This window comes from Sinocyclocheilus rhinocerous, unplaced genomic scaffold (genome assembly GCF_001515625.1).
Source record: "Sinocyclocheilus rhinocerous isolate Xijiao unplaced genomic scaffold, SAMN03320098_v1.1 scaffold559, whole genome shotgun sequence".
Classification (NCBI taxonomy): domain Eukaryota; kingdom Metazoa; phylum Chordata; class Actinopteri; order Cypriniformes; family Cyprinidae; genus Sinocyclocheilus; species Sinocyclocheilus rhinocerous.
In genome coordinates this window covers 137,596-155,294 of record NW_015635536.1, presented here as the reverse complement: position 1 = coordinate 155,294, position 17,699 = coordinate 137,596, and the positions used below count along the sequence as shown (strand labels likewise).

The 17,699-nt window shown below is 36.2% G+C and overlaps 1 protein-coding gene across 1 annotated transcript in view; it reads right to left on the bottom strand.

Annotated features, from left to right (window-relative positions):
* The window catches only part of magixb (MAGI family member, X-linked b), a 100,443-nt gene that overhangs the window by 5,974 nt on the left and 76,770 nt on the right, over positions 1–17,699 (bottom strand). Inside the window, exons 13-17 of the mRNA XM_016561644.1 lie at positions 14,324–14,704; positions 3,320–3,520; positions 2,465–2,532; positions 2,205–2,354; positions 529–667 (exon numbers count right to left, since the gene is read on the bottom strand). Coding sequence (XP_016417130.1) covers positions 529–667; positions 2,205–2,354; positions 2,465–2,532; positions 3,320–3,520; positions 14,324–14,704 — 939 coding nt within the window. The remainder of the gene's footprint in view (positions 1–528; positions 668–2,204; positions 2,355–2,464; positions 2,533–3,319; positions 3,521–14,323; positions 14,705–17,699) is intronic.

Genomic DNA, 17,699 nt, shown 5'->3' with positions numbered 1-17,699 from the left:
AGTGGATAAGGAATATCAAAGATATGAAATCAAAGGAAAAAGTCCAAATAAGAAAGCAGAGAACAGCTGTTAGAAAGCTAATAGATCAAGAGAAATACATTTTCATAAGTAGCCAAAGACTGATGACATATTCAATATCTGTACAGCGGCAGTGATAAAACAACCATTATAAATATTAAAAGCTGACTCAATTTGACTGGATGAGCCACATTTGAAGCCATAAATATATAATCACTTTTAACCACACCATTCATTCAATTCGTTCACATTCTATATGCAAGTCTACATCTACAAAGAAAAAGCAATAAAGAAGCCACATAATGACACATGGTTAAACCACTATTCCGTAAAACTTTACATGGCTTATTGCCTTGTACATAAACATATTATGTTATTTGATATCTGATAAGCCATAATAGAATTCATTATAGCAAACTGATCCTAGAAGCAATGCGATTATGACCATCTCATGTTTTAGATGATGTATGATAAAGTGATGTTCAGCTGATCTCTGACCTGTTGTCTTACCGTAGTCAGGGACGTATCCATTTCCTCTTTTGAACACGAGGTGTATCCTGCTTCCTCCGGTCCTGATCTGCTCCACAGCCTGACTGTGAGTCATTCCTGCTGTACCGTCTCCATTGATCTCCACCAACTGATCACTCACCTGCAACATACACAATTACCACAGAAATCAGCCACAGCTGTCTTACTGACATGATTTTTACAGGGAACAAACATCATATTATATCAATAGCAGCACAACTGTTTTAAACATTGATATAAAAAAAATGTTTCTTGAGGATCAAATCGGCATATTAGAATGATTTCTGAAGGATCATGTGACACTGAAGTAATGATGCTGAAAATTATAACAACATTACTGTTTTACTGTATTTTTTTTTTTTATCAAATATGCAGCCTTGGTGAGAACACTTTCAAACATTAAAAAAATCTTATAGACCCCAAACTTTTGAACAGTAGTTTATGATAATATAGCTTAGAAATCTCAAAGATGTGAAGGTGAGGCTTGAATCACTCACTATTTCTGAAGAGAATATAAAAATCTGGTAAAATATTTATACTGTATACAGGGGCGCCTTAAGATAACCAAAGGCCCCTGGGCTACAGCATTACAGTAGGCCCCCCGACCCCAGAAAACCTCTTTTGTTTTTCTTTTTTTAAGCTTCCTAACAATTATTTGTCAAATTTCGTTTTTTGTCTTGTTAATATGCCAGTTAACATTCACAACACTGTTCTGCATAAAATGTGAATATAAGCGAATATGCAAATTCACTTTTTGCCACAAGGTGGCGCTTGTGGAACAGCAGAATTATTTAGCCGTTACATAAAGTAAACACTACGTTATTACGGGCATTATACGGAGGTAATATGAAAGGAAAATGCCATCAAAACTTTGTATGAATTTAAGGTATGATTTAAACACCATAAATCACACAAAATATTAATTATTCATCATCAGTAGATCAAAAACTACACGAACACACAGATTACATCCAAGCAAGTTACTGAACTCTCACTGTATGACGTTACAGAACGTTGTCCGGTCCAGTTTTCTATTCACACAGCAGTGTTGTGTTTCTGTTAATCTGCGTGTTGACATAAACATACTCTCGTGCTGCGGTTATTTACTAGCGAACGCATTGTACATTCCGCTTACAGTATATCGATGGAACACGTGGAACATACCAACTATACAAACTGTGTGGGGGGAACCTAAACTGAGCCATTCACTATATAGGCTACTACAACCAGTGCGTCACTGAAAATGAGTGTGTGAGTTTGTTTACAGAACGCTGTTGTCACTGCTGCAAACTCCCATATAAATAATTATTCAAAAAATATAATTTCCCTGCAGCCAGTGGGCCCCCTTTCCAGTGTAGACCCCTGGGCTTCAGCCCCTTGAAGCCCGTGCATTAATGCGCCCCTGACTGTATAGCACTTGAGGTCCCAAAAAAGCAACATTTTTAGCCTCTAACACACCTGCTAATATCTATAAGAGGACGTCCTCTTGACTTCTATTGTTCTTGAGCTAACTATAATTACTACAGACAAACCCTAACCTAAAAACCCTCCATTTTTATTATTTAGTCCCTTTACACTTGTCTAAAAGTGTTATTTCAGGCATTTTTGTATACGTTTATCACCAAAAGTATATCTAGATCAAAGCCACACATGTACACCTGTATTTTGTGGCTGCGTGAGGCCGGTCCTCCCTCCATCAGTCCCAGCACATAGAGGCCCATGTTATATTCACTCCCTCCTCTAAGACTGAAGCCGAATCCAGTGGGCCCCCTCTCCAGTTCCACACTGTAGTACCGCGTGGCGTCCTGCTTTGTGTTTCATAGAGGGGAAAAAAGAAAAGAAAAGAGGAAAAGAGTTATTCTTTATCATTATTTTGCCACAAAGCTTACGTATATTGAAGGGTAAATTAATTGCTCACCTTTGGTTTTGACCTGTGAGCTTTCCTGTTCTTATGATCAGTGTCATTTTCTGCTCGCTCTGAGGAATCTGATGAGAGAAGCATATTAGGATGCTTTTTGCTATAATGTTGTCTATGGCTCATTTAAAAACAAGTAAAAAAAAATATTTCTTTAAACAAGTAAAAAGGATCAGCCCATATACTGATGTATCTTTTTTTATATTTAATGCCACTAAACAGCATGCTGACTGCTATTAAAAATCTTAAAATCGCTTACAAGCTTCCAGTGAAATATTATGATGTACATTAAAAATAGATAAAAATAGATAACTTTAGTTATCAAAAGAGGAGAATGTTGGGGAAATTATATTGTATTCAACATTGGCCTAATCAGACAAACAAAACACAAAAATAACACTAGCTTATTTTTTTCTATTACTATTTTTTTATTATAATAGTCATTATATAAACAATGAAACTACACAAATGCAAGTATGGGGATTATGACAGACAGACAGACAGACAGACAGATAGATAGATAGATAGATAGATAGATAGATAGATAGATAGGATTGAAGGAATTCACATTTATGCTAAATACTTGTTGCCTTTTTTTCCCTCCATCATCTGGATCGTCTCATCCAATAAAAAAGTCAAGTGTTGCCAACCTTCAACCTTCTTCTAAACAAAATTTGCTGTCTATTAGAAAAGATTGCCTGAGTCGGAGTTCCTGAGTTAAGTTATAATGTTGTTTTTGTTATAATGCTTTATATTGCTCCTTTTTATAGAATTGAATATATTTTTTAAACAAATAATACTATTTCTTAAAAAAAAATTACAACTGATCAGCTCAGGTGTATGTAATAATCTACTTACGAGCACTGGCGCGAGGCACGATGGTCAAGCGGAGTGTGTTTCCAGCTCTCCTCAGTATCTGTGCCAGGTCTCTGTGAGGTAAATTCACCACCGATCTCCCATCCACGGCCTCCAGACGATCTCCAGGCCTGATCTGACCGCTGCATGCCGCCGGGCTGCCTCTGCGTACCGTCACAAACCTGTGAGGCAGCAGAGATGCTGCTGCAGAACAAAGAGAGATAAATGCCATTCATTTAACATTCTGAGTGTTGATTGTACAAAACTTGCCACAGCAATACTATGTTGCAATGCAAGAGCGGTTGGCAATGTGTTGCTAGGGTACTGCTTGGTAGTTTTTATCAGTCAATAATTATATCTCAGGCACACTGTCCTTTCACTGAGTATATATGAGACAGACTAAAAGAAAAATTTAAATAAACAACCCCTAAGCGCACAGCGAACAGTTACCAAATACTTGCACAAAAACACACACAGTTAGGAATAAAGATGGATTATCTAAGGCAAAGCAGATAAAGAAACCTCTTTGGAGATTTCGATAAATGCCATTCATTTAACATTCTGAGTGTTGATTGTACAAAACTTGCCACAGCAATACTATGTTGCAATGCAAGAGCGGTTGGCAATGTGTTGCTAGGGTACTGCTTGGTAGTTTTTATCAGTCAATAATTATATCTCAGGTACACTGTCCTTTCACTGAGTATATATGAGACAGACTAAAAGAAAAAAGAAAGCGCAGAAAAATCACATTGAATCCTTTAAATAAACAACCCCTAAGCGCACAGCGAACAGTTACCAAATACTTGCACAAAAACACACACAGTTAGGAATAAAGATGGATTATCTAAGGCAAAGCAGATAAAGAAACCTCTTTGGAGATTTCTCCCTCTGGAGAGCAACGGGAGAGATGATGGATGAATGGAGGGTGGAAAGAGTAAAGTGGGAGGGATTCAAATGGGACAGAGAGAAAAATTGCGAGAGAAAGATAGAGGGAAATTATTCATCAGAGTGGCTGGAAAAAAGTTACTCTCTCTCTCTCTCTCGCTCAATGTCAAACTCTTTCCAGGGTGGCTTTTAAAGGCATCTATCATTAATACATGGCTGAATCAGAGATTCTGTAGCTGATGCAGATCCTCTCACTGAATGTGACCTACAGAAACCTGTGACGCAGCTCGCAGGCAGAATATCAATGCAGATTTAACACAAATCCTTACATTCATTAAAATCACAGTCATCAGTCCATTAAAGGTGCTGATATGATGTCAGGGATTACAGACAGATAAGAGATTACAGACATCTGAACTGGAGCTGAAATACAGAAATGAGACATTCTGCAGAAAAAAAGACTTTAAAATGTCATTGTAACCGTTTACTTGAAATGTCTTCATTAAGGTTCCCAGAAATCTGACTAGCTTCCAATTCATATGAACTGAAAAAAATACTATGAATATTTGACCAATACTGATAACTATTAACTGTTTTTATGTTTTAAGCTGTTAAAAAGTATGTTGGCTGTTATTATACTGTTTTCAAAGCTCTAAATCTCTGACATGCTTCAAGTGAAATCTTAAAGAATTTTACATGGTTTATGTACATTATGATGTACATTAGAAAATACTGATGATTTCAGTTCAGCATGAAAAAGAGGAGAATGTTTGGAAAAACGATCCTTGATTTTATCTGCTTACAAAAAACAAAACAAAAGAAACAAAAGAAAACCAACACAAACAAAATAAGAACCAGACAAAACAAAAAACAGAAACATCAACTTATTTTTTTTTTTTCTATTTCTACTTCTTTGTAATAGTAATTTTAACAATGAAACCACACAAATGCATATGGGACAAAAAAACAAAAAAAAACAAAACAAAATCAATCCAACCCAACACAAGCAAAAAATCAGACAAAATAAAATCAAAAATATTTTTTTTCTATTTCTACATTTTATCATTGTAATTTCAACAATGAAACAACACAAATGCCAATAGGCCTATGGGTATGTAGCAACAAAGGAACAAACAGACTTAAATTTGAGTTTTCTCTAAGTACTTGTTTTTTGTGTAGCTCTGGACATACAAACAACCAACCCTTATGAGCTGCATCCTGGGATGCTTAACAGTATTGAATAATCCAATTAAAAAGTGTTTCCAACCTTCCGAGACTATCTGAACATATGTATCTACATTTGTTACCATTGTAGTTTGCAAAATGTGGTCTCCATTAAAACTGAACCAGCTGTTGAGTTTAAACTTGAAGTTTCTTTAAACAGTTAGTAAGGGGTAATGTTCTGTGAACACATAGAGCAATAATAATCCAAAAGTCACGTGGAGACACTATAGGGAAATGACCTTGTGAGTCCACATTTTTGTCCCTGAAGTCAATCTGCCTGTCTCCATTAGTGTGCGCCATTAACGAGAACAGTGCCGACCTACTTAGAAACAAACTCACGCACACATTGTTGGAGACACAAATGTTCACATGCCCACATACATCTCTCTTTCTTTTCTTGTGGACGAACCTCTGTAAGCAGTGTGTGGAGAAACAGAAATCTTCATTGATGTTTAATGCTGACTCGGTTTAGCTCAAAGGGAAAAATTCATGCTAAACCTTTTGATTTCCCTCCATACTCCCTGCCTGAGGGGATATCATTCTGTAAGAGCTAGCATTAGCGTCTTGGTTTAACATGACATTCAATTACTCGGCTGGGCTGATGCCAGTGTAAGATCTGCCTAGGAGGTGTTATGCATTACAGATCCTGCTCTTACTCAAAACACGATTTGACTGAGACCATAATGTTAATGACAATCCAAGTACCATTTGACTTTTAATGTTGCCTGATTAACAGTCTGGAAGAGCTTGTAACACTCCAAAGAGAAAGGAAAAATTGAAATCGCATCATATGACCCCTTTAAGTATCCACGTTCTACACATTATAATGTGTAACTTTAAGACTGTACCTTTAAGACTTATACGTTAATTATATGGGTTATCATATGTAGATTAATTGTGATCATGGTTGCTCATGTTTATGAAATCTGGCTTTTTGGGGATAGGGAGGCATTTTAGAGGTTAAATGTCCAGGCTGGTAAACCCAAAGGCTCAAATCCCATAATGGACAATATAAGAAGAGAAAAGAGCTTGGAGTTCCCATCACAAATCTGCCCGTGAGTAAAGCACTTACTCCTGATTCCTCTGGAGGGACTGTTCCTCTAATAAAAATAAGTCACTATGGATCAGAATGATGCAGTAGCTCTTTATGTAGAGCCTATATACAGTATAATGCATTCATATTACAGCTTACAATCAGATGTTTGAATATAACCAGTTATAATAAATTACAATACTTTTCTAAAATGCACAAAAACATGGAAAGCACCCAATTCCATGTGCTGTAATGAATTAAAACCTGTTTAAGGTGTAACCATAGTTAAATACATAATCTTCTACAACATGTGTGTGCCACGTTAAACTAAGAAAATTTACCAGCCCAAAATACTTCTAACTGGCAATAAAACTGTTTTGAGCTTCTTCTTTTTTTAGAAATTATTTTCATTTACTAATATATGTACACTACTCTCTGAAATTTTGGGGTCAGAAGATTTTTCATAAAAAATATTACTTTTTTTCCATCAAGAGATATTAAATTGATCAAAAGTGACAGTAAAGGCATTACAAAAGATTTCGATTTCAAATAAATCATGGTTTCCATAAAAAATATTACAACTCTTATTAACAGTGATAACAATAAGAAATGTTTCTAGACCACCAAATCAGCTTATTAAAATTCTGAAAAATCATGTGACACTGAAGACTGGAGTAATGACAGTCACAGAAATAAACATAATTTTAAAATGTATTAAAATAGAAAACCGTTATTTGACATTGTAATAATATTTCACAATATTACTGTTTTTACTGTATTTTTTATCAAATAAATTCAGTCTTGGTGAACATAAGAGAACTTATTTTTTAATATTTAAAAAAAATCTTACCACCCCAAATTTTGAACAGTATATATCTTGTTCACAAATAAATTAATATGTTTATATTATTATTATTATTATTATGATTAATATTATTATTAGTTGTGTGTGTGCGTGTGCGTATTTCTCATGCATAATTTTAAGAATATTCAATATATGTGTTCAGGAAGAAAAAGGCAATGATTGAAAATTTTAAATTAACTTGATTTGCTCATGTCACTTTTTATTAAATAATTATTCTTTCAAATCTGTTTAGATCATGAACTGTGTTATTTTATGGTCAAAGAATGGAATTTTCAGTTCAATGGGTTGAAAATTATAATAATTATCATTTTAATTATAAAATCTAGTAATACCTTAGTTTTTGTAAACTGCTTATTAAATATACTTTATGACACATAAAATATATATTTCTAAATTAAAATGTATTTTTGTGGTCAGAAAAAAACATGTTTATTGTTGGATCTGTTATGTGACAAACCACTAAATTAATAAATAGCAAAGAATAAAAGTCCTTTCAATATGAGAAGGTGTGAAGCTGAGAAAAACAGACGAGTGGAGTTACAAAATGAGCGGAGGACAGTCGTAATCACGTCTGTCACTGAAAATCATTAGTTTCACACAATGCCGCATCCAGCGTGACTCATACATATTCAGCCTCCGGAAACACTTGAGTGCTGAATGAGACAGCTGATGTATGTGTGTGAGTGTGTATAAAGAGCAGACCACATTTACATTTGTTCTGAATCACTGTTGCTAAGACAATGTACATGAATTATTAACAACCTTCTTTAACCTCTTAAAACTTTTATCTTTCAACTGTTTAGCCTCTCCTTCTTATTGCCCACACTCTTGCCCTTCACTTTCCTTCCTTTTATCTCATGCCACCTATCTTTTTTCACTCATTTCTTTACATTTCCTCTCTCTTCAATCCCTCCATCCCCCATCTTTTGCTACTCTTTCAGTTGAAGCAGCTGTTCTATTGAGTCAGTCATTATATAGGCCATCAGACCCAGAAAACCCAACCTGCATGCAAAGCACAAAATCATTCAGCTATAAACAAACTTGCATTACAGTCAGAGTCCAAAATGTACTTTTGATGTTAATGCCAATGGCGAGTGAAATGGGAAAATGTACCAACTATAAATAACCATTACCAGACAATAAACTGTATTTTGTATTCCATATTTACTCACCCTCAAGTTGTTCCAAACCTGTATGATTTTCTTTCTTCTTTTAAACACACATAAGATATTTTGAAGAACATTGATAACAAAAAGGAAGCAAAAGGAGACACTCTATAGCTCCAGTAGGAAGTATTAGAATGTTCTCACCAAAAGTAATATTTCGAGCCATGTGACTCTTCATCAGACAAGAATGTTAGTAACCACTGACCATAGTATTTTTTTTTTCCATACTATGGAAGTCAATGGCTACAGACAACTATTTGGTTACCAACATTCTTCAGAATATCTTCTCTTTTGTGCTCAACAGAAGAAAGAAACACACACAGGTTTGAAAGAATATGATGGTGACAGAATTTTCATTTTGGGTGTACTATCCCTTTAAGAATGATGCTCTGTTGAGATCTGCTTTGATAAAAAATTATAACAATGTAAACAAATGTTTTGCACACAAATAAAGCATAACATCATATATCCTCATAGATTAGGTTTGAAGTATTGTCGGCATATGCTTTCCTACACTAATGCCGACAAATGGGCCACAATTTAAGACACAGGCACATACAATTAGTCTTGATATCCTGGAAAACACTGGACCACCTTTATACAGGCATGCAAGTTATGGAGTTAAGCTGAACCATGTGAACAGCACAAGATACTTCTTATTCACATAAGAGACCTGACTTTTAGTCCATGCATGTTAGGCCATCTTTATGTTAAAACACTCCAAACCATTGATAAAATTCACTTTTAGCAGATATACATATGCACAATTTAGATCGTTCCAGGAAAATGGAGCAAAAATATTGATGAATCTTTCTGCTCAATACAGATTTCTGTCAATCAAATGCTTGATTTGGCTGTAGGTATTGGACATGAGGTAATCACAGCTTTGCTGATATTCAGACCAATTTTCAAAAAAGTTAACAATGAGCAACTGTAGACACAATGTTTTAAACACAATGTAGATGCAATATTAGCAGTTACTTTGATTTGCTCCGCCAACCTAAACAGTTCCAAACAAATTCAAAAGTAAATGAACTCTTGAGTTGCCAAGCAAGACACAGTAGTGGCGTTTCCTTCTGGAGTGAACTAGTCTTTTTGAAAAAAAAATCAACTGTGTGAATGATTCAATGACTCATAAAACAGTGACTTATTTAGTTCCTGAGTAAACCAGTGTTTTCAAACAAATCAGCTGAATGAATTAGTGACTCATTCACTCATAAACACAGTCACTTGTCGCCACCTACTGTCTAACTATATGACCTGCAGAAAGTGTCGCTGAAAAATAACCACTACACAGACTGACAAGTCTGTCTGAAACACAGACGAGTGCAGTGATACAAACAGGGTGGCCTTTAAGTGACACCGATGGAAGTTTCTAATATAGTAGCAGTCTTTGTACATCTTCATCTCAATAATAAAAGTGCTCCACAGCTGCTGAAATGCACTGGCTGGCACTGTAACACCGTTCACTTCAGAAGACCAGCGCTGCATACTAAAATACAAGAGAGAGACTGAGAGGGACAAGAGAAAGACATAGAGAGTGTGTCTGATGCTCATTATGAACCCATGTTGCACTGCAGCAGCAATTTTTCCCAGTACCACCAAGACTGGATCTAACAATATATATGTAAAAGCTATGGCTGTAGAAATACTGACAACTGTTAATAACTGACTAACAATGCTGTTGTAGATAACTACATGTTTATGTTGGCATAACTGCTACATTAGTCAACATAAAATGTTGTTTGCAATTCAAATTACCTACATAGTTTGATGTATTTCAGTGAAATAAGATATTCAATACACATTTAACAACCACTAAAGCACTAAAAATCTAATCACTCATGACATGAGGAACATGTGCATAACCTGTAAGAAACATACACAAAACATTTCTGACAGAGTCAGCAAACTTGGAACCGTAACCGATTGGAAAAAAGCAGTCTGTCAAAGAAATACATTACTCATCAAACGCTTATGAGGCAATAATAGCAAAATATAATTAAAGATTACAAGCCTCAGAATTCAGTTACTGCAATGATTGTCTAAAACATATTACTTTGTCACAACTGAAGTAGATGTATGAATAAGAACTGGCATGAATGAGACAAGGATCTCACTTATCTTGCTAGTTAATGAACAGAAGATGTTCTGCAGATGTGCTATTGATTTAGCTACAATGCAGTACCTGAAGCTGGGAGCAGAAAACGCAGGGGGCTTTTCCACTGTCACAATAATATGTGCATAAGTGTGTATTTTGTGGTCTAGTGCTGTCTGTTTCAATCACACCTTGGGCCTCAAGAACAAATTTCTGACAGCAAAAGCCAACCAAACTAATTTTGGCAAGTCAAAAACACAGAAAAACGTCACAAAACAACCATAAAATCATACAAATATATTGCTGTTGAGTAATTAGTTTCTATACATAAGGATCAGATTTTTACATACACAAAACTTTGTTTTTCTGTCATGGTGGGGGTATTTCCAATAACTTTACTTGTTTTTATACTGAGCGAATGATCTTTCTATCCCCTAATAAACTGTATAAATTATTCCTTAACATATGAACACATATCTATACCCAAACATACATAAACACACTGCAGATATCACAGTTAAAATTAACAGGCCATAGAACCTATTAAATCTCATAATAATCACATACTGTAAAGCACTAAATATCTCTGCCATTAAAAACATCTGCATCACTACTAACATTCTCCTAACAGAAATATGACAGCAAGCTGGATATCAGTTTAAGAAATAAGGGATGAAAACTCAAGAAAAATAAATACATATTTACGTTTAGAGTCCTTCACACTTTTCAAGGCAGACTGCAGTCTCTCCAGCATGGCTTGATGTGTGTGTGTGTATTAGTGTGTGTGTGTGGAGGCAGGATCCCGGTCCCGGATCACACTCCGTTTAAATCCCAACACATGTGAGAGCGATCACGCGAAAGGGTCATAATGAGAAAACGAATGGAGGGCATAAACAAACAAACAAGCAAATGAAAACAAAACAGAACGAGCCTCTGTCTCGCCGTGCGAGCGAGTAGCTTACTGTAACGGGTTCATTTTCCTTTGGCATCTGGAGTCGGTGAATGAGAGGGAGGGAGGGAGGGGTGGACAAGCAGAGAAAAGGAGGGAATAAAGACAGAGAGATGGAGATAAGAGGAGGGGCGATAAGAGAGCGAATGAGACGGACGATTTAATCCATGGACCACTGCAGAACGGGGGGTGTGCCGATCAGGGAAAGACAGCGAGAGAGAGAGAGAGAGAGACCTACATGCACATAAGTGTGTAATCTGACTTTGGCATTGCTGATGCATGCTGGTCATGCCAATAAAAAAAGCGTTTGAGTGATTGAAATTAATGCTGTATCAGCGCAGTGCATACGACAGCACTGGTGCACCGTGAGAATAGTTCATGTAATAATAGGGGTATTAAAAAAAATTAAATTTAAATTATGTTAGTATTTATCCTTATCCTTATGTCATTTCAAACCTTCATGACTTTTTTCTTCTGTGGAACACAAAAGGTGAATTTTTAAGGAAAATACTGCACATACTTTCCCATGTAAGTAAATATGGATTGGGTCTAACTTCAAAATGACATAAAAGCATTAAATTGCACACACACACACACACACACACACACACACAAACAAAAAAAGAAAACAAAGAAATGCTACAGTACAATACAGTACAGTACAACTAGTATAATCACTCTTATTGATTCATTGATCTTGTAACTCGTGTTTTGCTTGCTGACATAATTCTCTCTCTTTTTATCAGTCTCCCAGTGTCTCCCTTGACATTTTTAAACCGACACCATTTCTGATTTTTACATAGCTCTACAGTCATCATACAGCATGTTTTGATGGTATTTCATGCTCCTCTGCACAGCCGTACATACAAACACACACACACCCAGTGTTTCATCAGACATCACAGTCTCAAGATGGACAGATTGAGCCTATAACATCCAGCCATGTATGTACAGTACATGTGTACGCACAACCAATAGGCCACAGCTCAGGCCAAAACAATATAGGCTTTCTATGTTAATGGCACAATAATATAATACCAGATTAATTTTTATTTATTCCATATATATAATCTCATGTTAACTCTCATTGTAACTTAGACTCTGAGGGGTGTGTAAAACATCAAGACAGCACACACTCCCAAAAAGATTATGAAATCAAGTCATACAGAATCGAAGCATCTGAGATATTGATATGCATGGAAACAGCTGTGACATTGGGGACAGGCAATTTTTTAGATGCTCAAGCTCTTAGTGATGCCATGGCCTCAATAAAAACCAAAGGAACACTGAGCAAAATGAGGTCATTGTGGGCTTAGGTAGGGGAGAGTGGGAGGGGAAGGAGGGCTGCATGTATCCGGGCCTGACTGTTGGCAGGCCTCTGTCTCACTGTCAGTCAGTCAACCTAATACAGCTGCCACTGAATAAGCCCAATTATGCATATAACAGTCTACAGCCACTTTAAAGACCCCATGAAATCAAACTTTTGTTTCTGTTTTTTGTACACTCTAAAAAATGCTGGGTTAAATAAAACAACCAAACCGCTGGGTCAAAACAACCCAATAGCTGGGGTTGTCCCTTTTTAACCCAGCATTTTTTAGTGTAAAAAAATGTCATGAGATATCTGTAAACTAGTGTGCTCCAAAACATTAAGCATTGAAAACTTACAGTCTCTCACTTCTGACGATACAGATCAACAATTTTTATGACAGCATTCTGCACTTCAGCTTCTCATCAGATTTTCTGACCAATCAAAAGCTTTCTAGGATCTGAAGCCTCCAACCTCTTACACTATAAAAGACACTAAAACCATGGCTTAAAGGGATAGTTCACCCAAAAATGAAAATTCTGTCATTAATTACGCACCCTCATGTCGTTCCAAACCTGTAAGACCTTCGTTTATCTTCGGAACACAAATTAAGATATTTTTGATGAAATCTGAGAGCTCTCTGACCCTCCCATAGACAGCAAGGATCCTTACATGATCAAGGCTCAGAAACGTAGCAAGGACATCATTAAAATAATCCATGTGACATTAGTGGTTCAACCGTAATTTTACGAAGCTATGAGAATACTTTTTGTGCTCAAAGAAAACAAAAATAACTACTTTATTCAACAATTCGTCTCCTCCGCGTCACCCTATAGCGCCATTTTGGAGAGTATCACATACGTAAACAATGTATGCAACATATGTACGCAGATACATTGTTTATGTTGTTTACGCTTTGATCTGAACGTAAACAATGTATCCGTGTACATAAGTACATAATCCTTGCTGTCTATGAGAGGGTCAGAAAGCTCTCGGAATTCATAAAAAATATCTTAATTTCTGTTGCGAAGATGAACGAAGATCTTGCAGGTTTGGAACGACATGAGGGTCGTTAATTAATGACAGACTTTTCATTTTTGGGTGAACTATCCCTTTAAATCTGTTGCTTGTTCACACATTTATTATGTTATATATGGCAAATAGCACATAGTGCACTATATAGGGGATGGGGGAGTGATTCAGACTTTTTAAACATGCTTTCCATTGGGGGTGAATGAAATCTGGTTTCATGTCAGTTTTGCTCTTTTTCCTGTATTGGACAAATATTACAAATGGACATAGATTTTTATTAATATACAGAGGACACATGAAATTATTCAGAAAGATCAAGGGGTCGTTGCAGGCTGGACTTTAAAAAACTAAGTTAATTCTACCTTATATGTTTAATACAAAACTCAGGGAATATGTAGCATATTTAGCAACAGGTTACTGCATGGTGTTGATGCATTACAAAAACTCACCTTTGACATTCTCTACATCCTGAGAGGCGATAACAAATCCAAAGCCTTCACCTGGCTTCCTCTTCAGCTCCACCTCATACCCCCTCAGCGCAGGAGGCTGTTCTTTCTCCTCTGATTTTACTCTGGGACTGAGTACTGTCCCTCCTTCCTCTGAACTCATCCAATCGCGTGGCTCTAGCGTGAGAGTGACAGGAACAGAATCCAGGAAGCTGGTGCTCTGGACCAATGAGGAGCGCACTAGCGCTGGAGAGGGCGGGGTTAAAGAGCTGCGCGATAATGGCATGGAGTCAGTGAGAGGGACTTCAGAGTCGGAGGCGGAGCGAGGAGGGGGAGGAGTCAGTCGTCGCACAGAATTAGGCGAATTGGAGAAATGTGAGGGGCCTACAAAGAAAGATTAATATTTGATGAGCAGGGATGAAGAATTTACACAATTAAATTTATTTTACAGCAGCACTCGAGTTGCATGACAAGATTGAGCAAAACCTTATGATTAGTGACACAAGATATATTAGTATTGGCTGATAAATTTAATGTTTAATGTTATTGGAATTGCAAAATAGGCTGATACATGTAGGCCAAGAAATTATAGACAAATGATCATGGGACACCACATTATTATTAAACAAAAAAAATATTATTAAACTAAACAAATAAATAAATAAAATATGAAATATAAAATAATTCAATGCAATAAAATAAAACAAAATACAAATAAATGTCTACTTGGAGACTGTAAGTTTATTTGATCTATTGCAGACAAGTATTTTATTTCTTCATTCCAAAATAAAATAAAATAAAATAATTGCTTAGAGCCAAACATCAGGCATCATATATCATCAAACATAATATATTTTCACTAGTGCTGTCAAACGATTAATCGTGATTAATCGCATCCAAAATAAAAGTTTTTGTTTACTCAATATATGTGTGTACTGTGTATATTTATTATGTATATATAAAGACACACACATACAGAATATATTTTGAAAATATTTACATGTATTTACATGTATATATTTATATTCATATAATTTATATTATATATAAACATTACATTACATATTATTCTTAAATATATACATGCATATGTTTGTATTTATATATACATAATAAATATGCACAGTACACACACATATATTATATGAACAAAAACGTTTATTTTGGATGCAATTAATCGCGACCACTAGTGGTACGCAGAGGAATCACTTAATTAAATATAAATTAATGTTAAAGTGCCCCTATTATGGGTAATGAAAGGTTCATATTTTGGTTTTGGGAGTCCCCAACAACAGGTTGACATGCATGCAAGGTCAAAAAACACTTTCATTGTCTTATAATATGCATTTATTTTTACTTTACTTGCTCAACGACTCTCAAACGATTCGCTATTGGTTACTGAGATGACGTCAGGATGGTGTCCCTTTGGGAGAGCCCTCGTTGGATTGGTTGGTTACTTGATGACGCAGAGGAGCCTCTGGCGGTTCTTCTGAGACAGTCTAAGTTTGCAAGACTTTAAGTTCTTTGAAGATCTCTGACGATCACGAAGTTTCAACTGAAGTGTTTGAGTTTTAGATGACCAGTCGCTTTGATGGTAAGCGTGTGAGCACAAGTTGGAGTGCTTGTAACACGGCAAAAAGCGAAGAGGCAAGCAAGCAAGCACTGGAGTCTGTCTTGCATTGGGGTTTTGATCCGCGGCCTAAGTCCGTCCCACGGCGCGATCTTCCAATCGACTTCTTGCAAGGCGGAGCGTGCATACATTAACAAGAGGCTCCAATTTATTATGTGGAGAAAAATCTTTGCGAAGATTTGGTTGATACTTTTATAAAGTTTCCTAATGCGAGTATTGTACATACTTCTCACTTCTCATTCATACCAAAGTTTCTCACATAAAATAAGCTTTCATTCAAGCTCAAACAACAGGTATTTTGCATACACAGTAATCGTAATAACTAAAAGGAAAAGTTATAAGGCAAAGATTAAGATATCATGGTTTCAATAACACATCAAACAGAAAGCATATTATTTGGGAGTATATTGCTCCGATACTTTAAATGATTTTAAATGATTGTCTTATGAATTGTCTGTGTAAGTTCTGTTTCTTTGTCTGTGACAGGAAGTAGTAAAAGGATTCGTCCCTTTTTTTTGGAATGCAGGGGGAAAAGGGGAGGTGTCCTGAGGTCATGCCCATGTCACGAGTGTATGTCTGCCATTCTTCTCGCTCGGACATGGAGCTATAAAATTGTCTCTTTTGTTGACGGGATTATACATTTATGTGTTAAACGGTCATGGGGTCTGGGCGAGTCTGTCGCTGGAACATTTCCAGATACCATGTTCTTCGTTCTGTTGTTTATTAGCTGGTTTATTTATGCTGAAGCCGGTCAACGTTACACTGCACATCTGGTCCCTGAAAGCCCGTAAAACAAAGATAGTTTGTATCCTAGTTTGAGTTAGGGTTTAAGCAGTTCAGATCCCCCCTAAGGGATAAGGACCAGGCCTTGACCGGAAGCAGGTCCAGACAATTAGGTGCCCTGTTGATCATTGATCTTCTTTACGACCGTAGATAGCTGGGGAGGAGAGTCCTTAGTTTTTCCGGTGGAATGCGGAGATTCAATCGTTCATTTGTGCGATATTCGCAGAGGCCTTACAGGTGATTGGTCCGATTGTCCTGTAATGCCTGATAAAGCAGTGTTTGTAAGAGCAGTGCTGCTTTGTGTACGGCGTTACCGGGGAAACAGCTATTTTTACCGCTCCAAAAGTGACACCTAGTGGCAAAGAATGGCTTTGCATTTTCATTCAGACCAACGCGAAAAGAACAACAAGTGGGTGGGCAATATGCTAATGTTTCATGTTGACATCAACATGAAACTGCTTGGGACTCGTTTTAAAAACGACTCGTTTCAATGATTCAGAGTCAACTCTTTCTTGCGGTGCACTTTGAAATTTAAAACTTTGCAGGATGTTTTCATTCACTTAGAGCTGTGTTACACACTGCATGAAAGGTAATTTTCAAAAATCCATAATAGGGGCACTTTAAAACACTTTTAAAAAGTTTGCAAGCTGGCTAAATGATGCCCGTGTTAATTTTTTTTATCAAGTACTGTGCATTTTTTTACTTGACATTTAAGTACAGTACAGTTTTTATTTAACTTTTAGGTACAGTACATTTTAATTTAATCGTTTAAGTTTTTTTTTACCTGTACGTAAAAAACTGTATTTACAATGTTTAAAGTGGCCGACAATAATAAATATTCTTATTAGGAATAAAACTGCCTCATTTTTGAACTGTGCATAGCTGTAGCTGAATAATTAGGCCTACTACGCTACTGTATTTTAATGTTGGTCATTATGGTGGTACTTGGAGAGCCAAATATTTTCT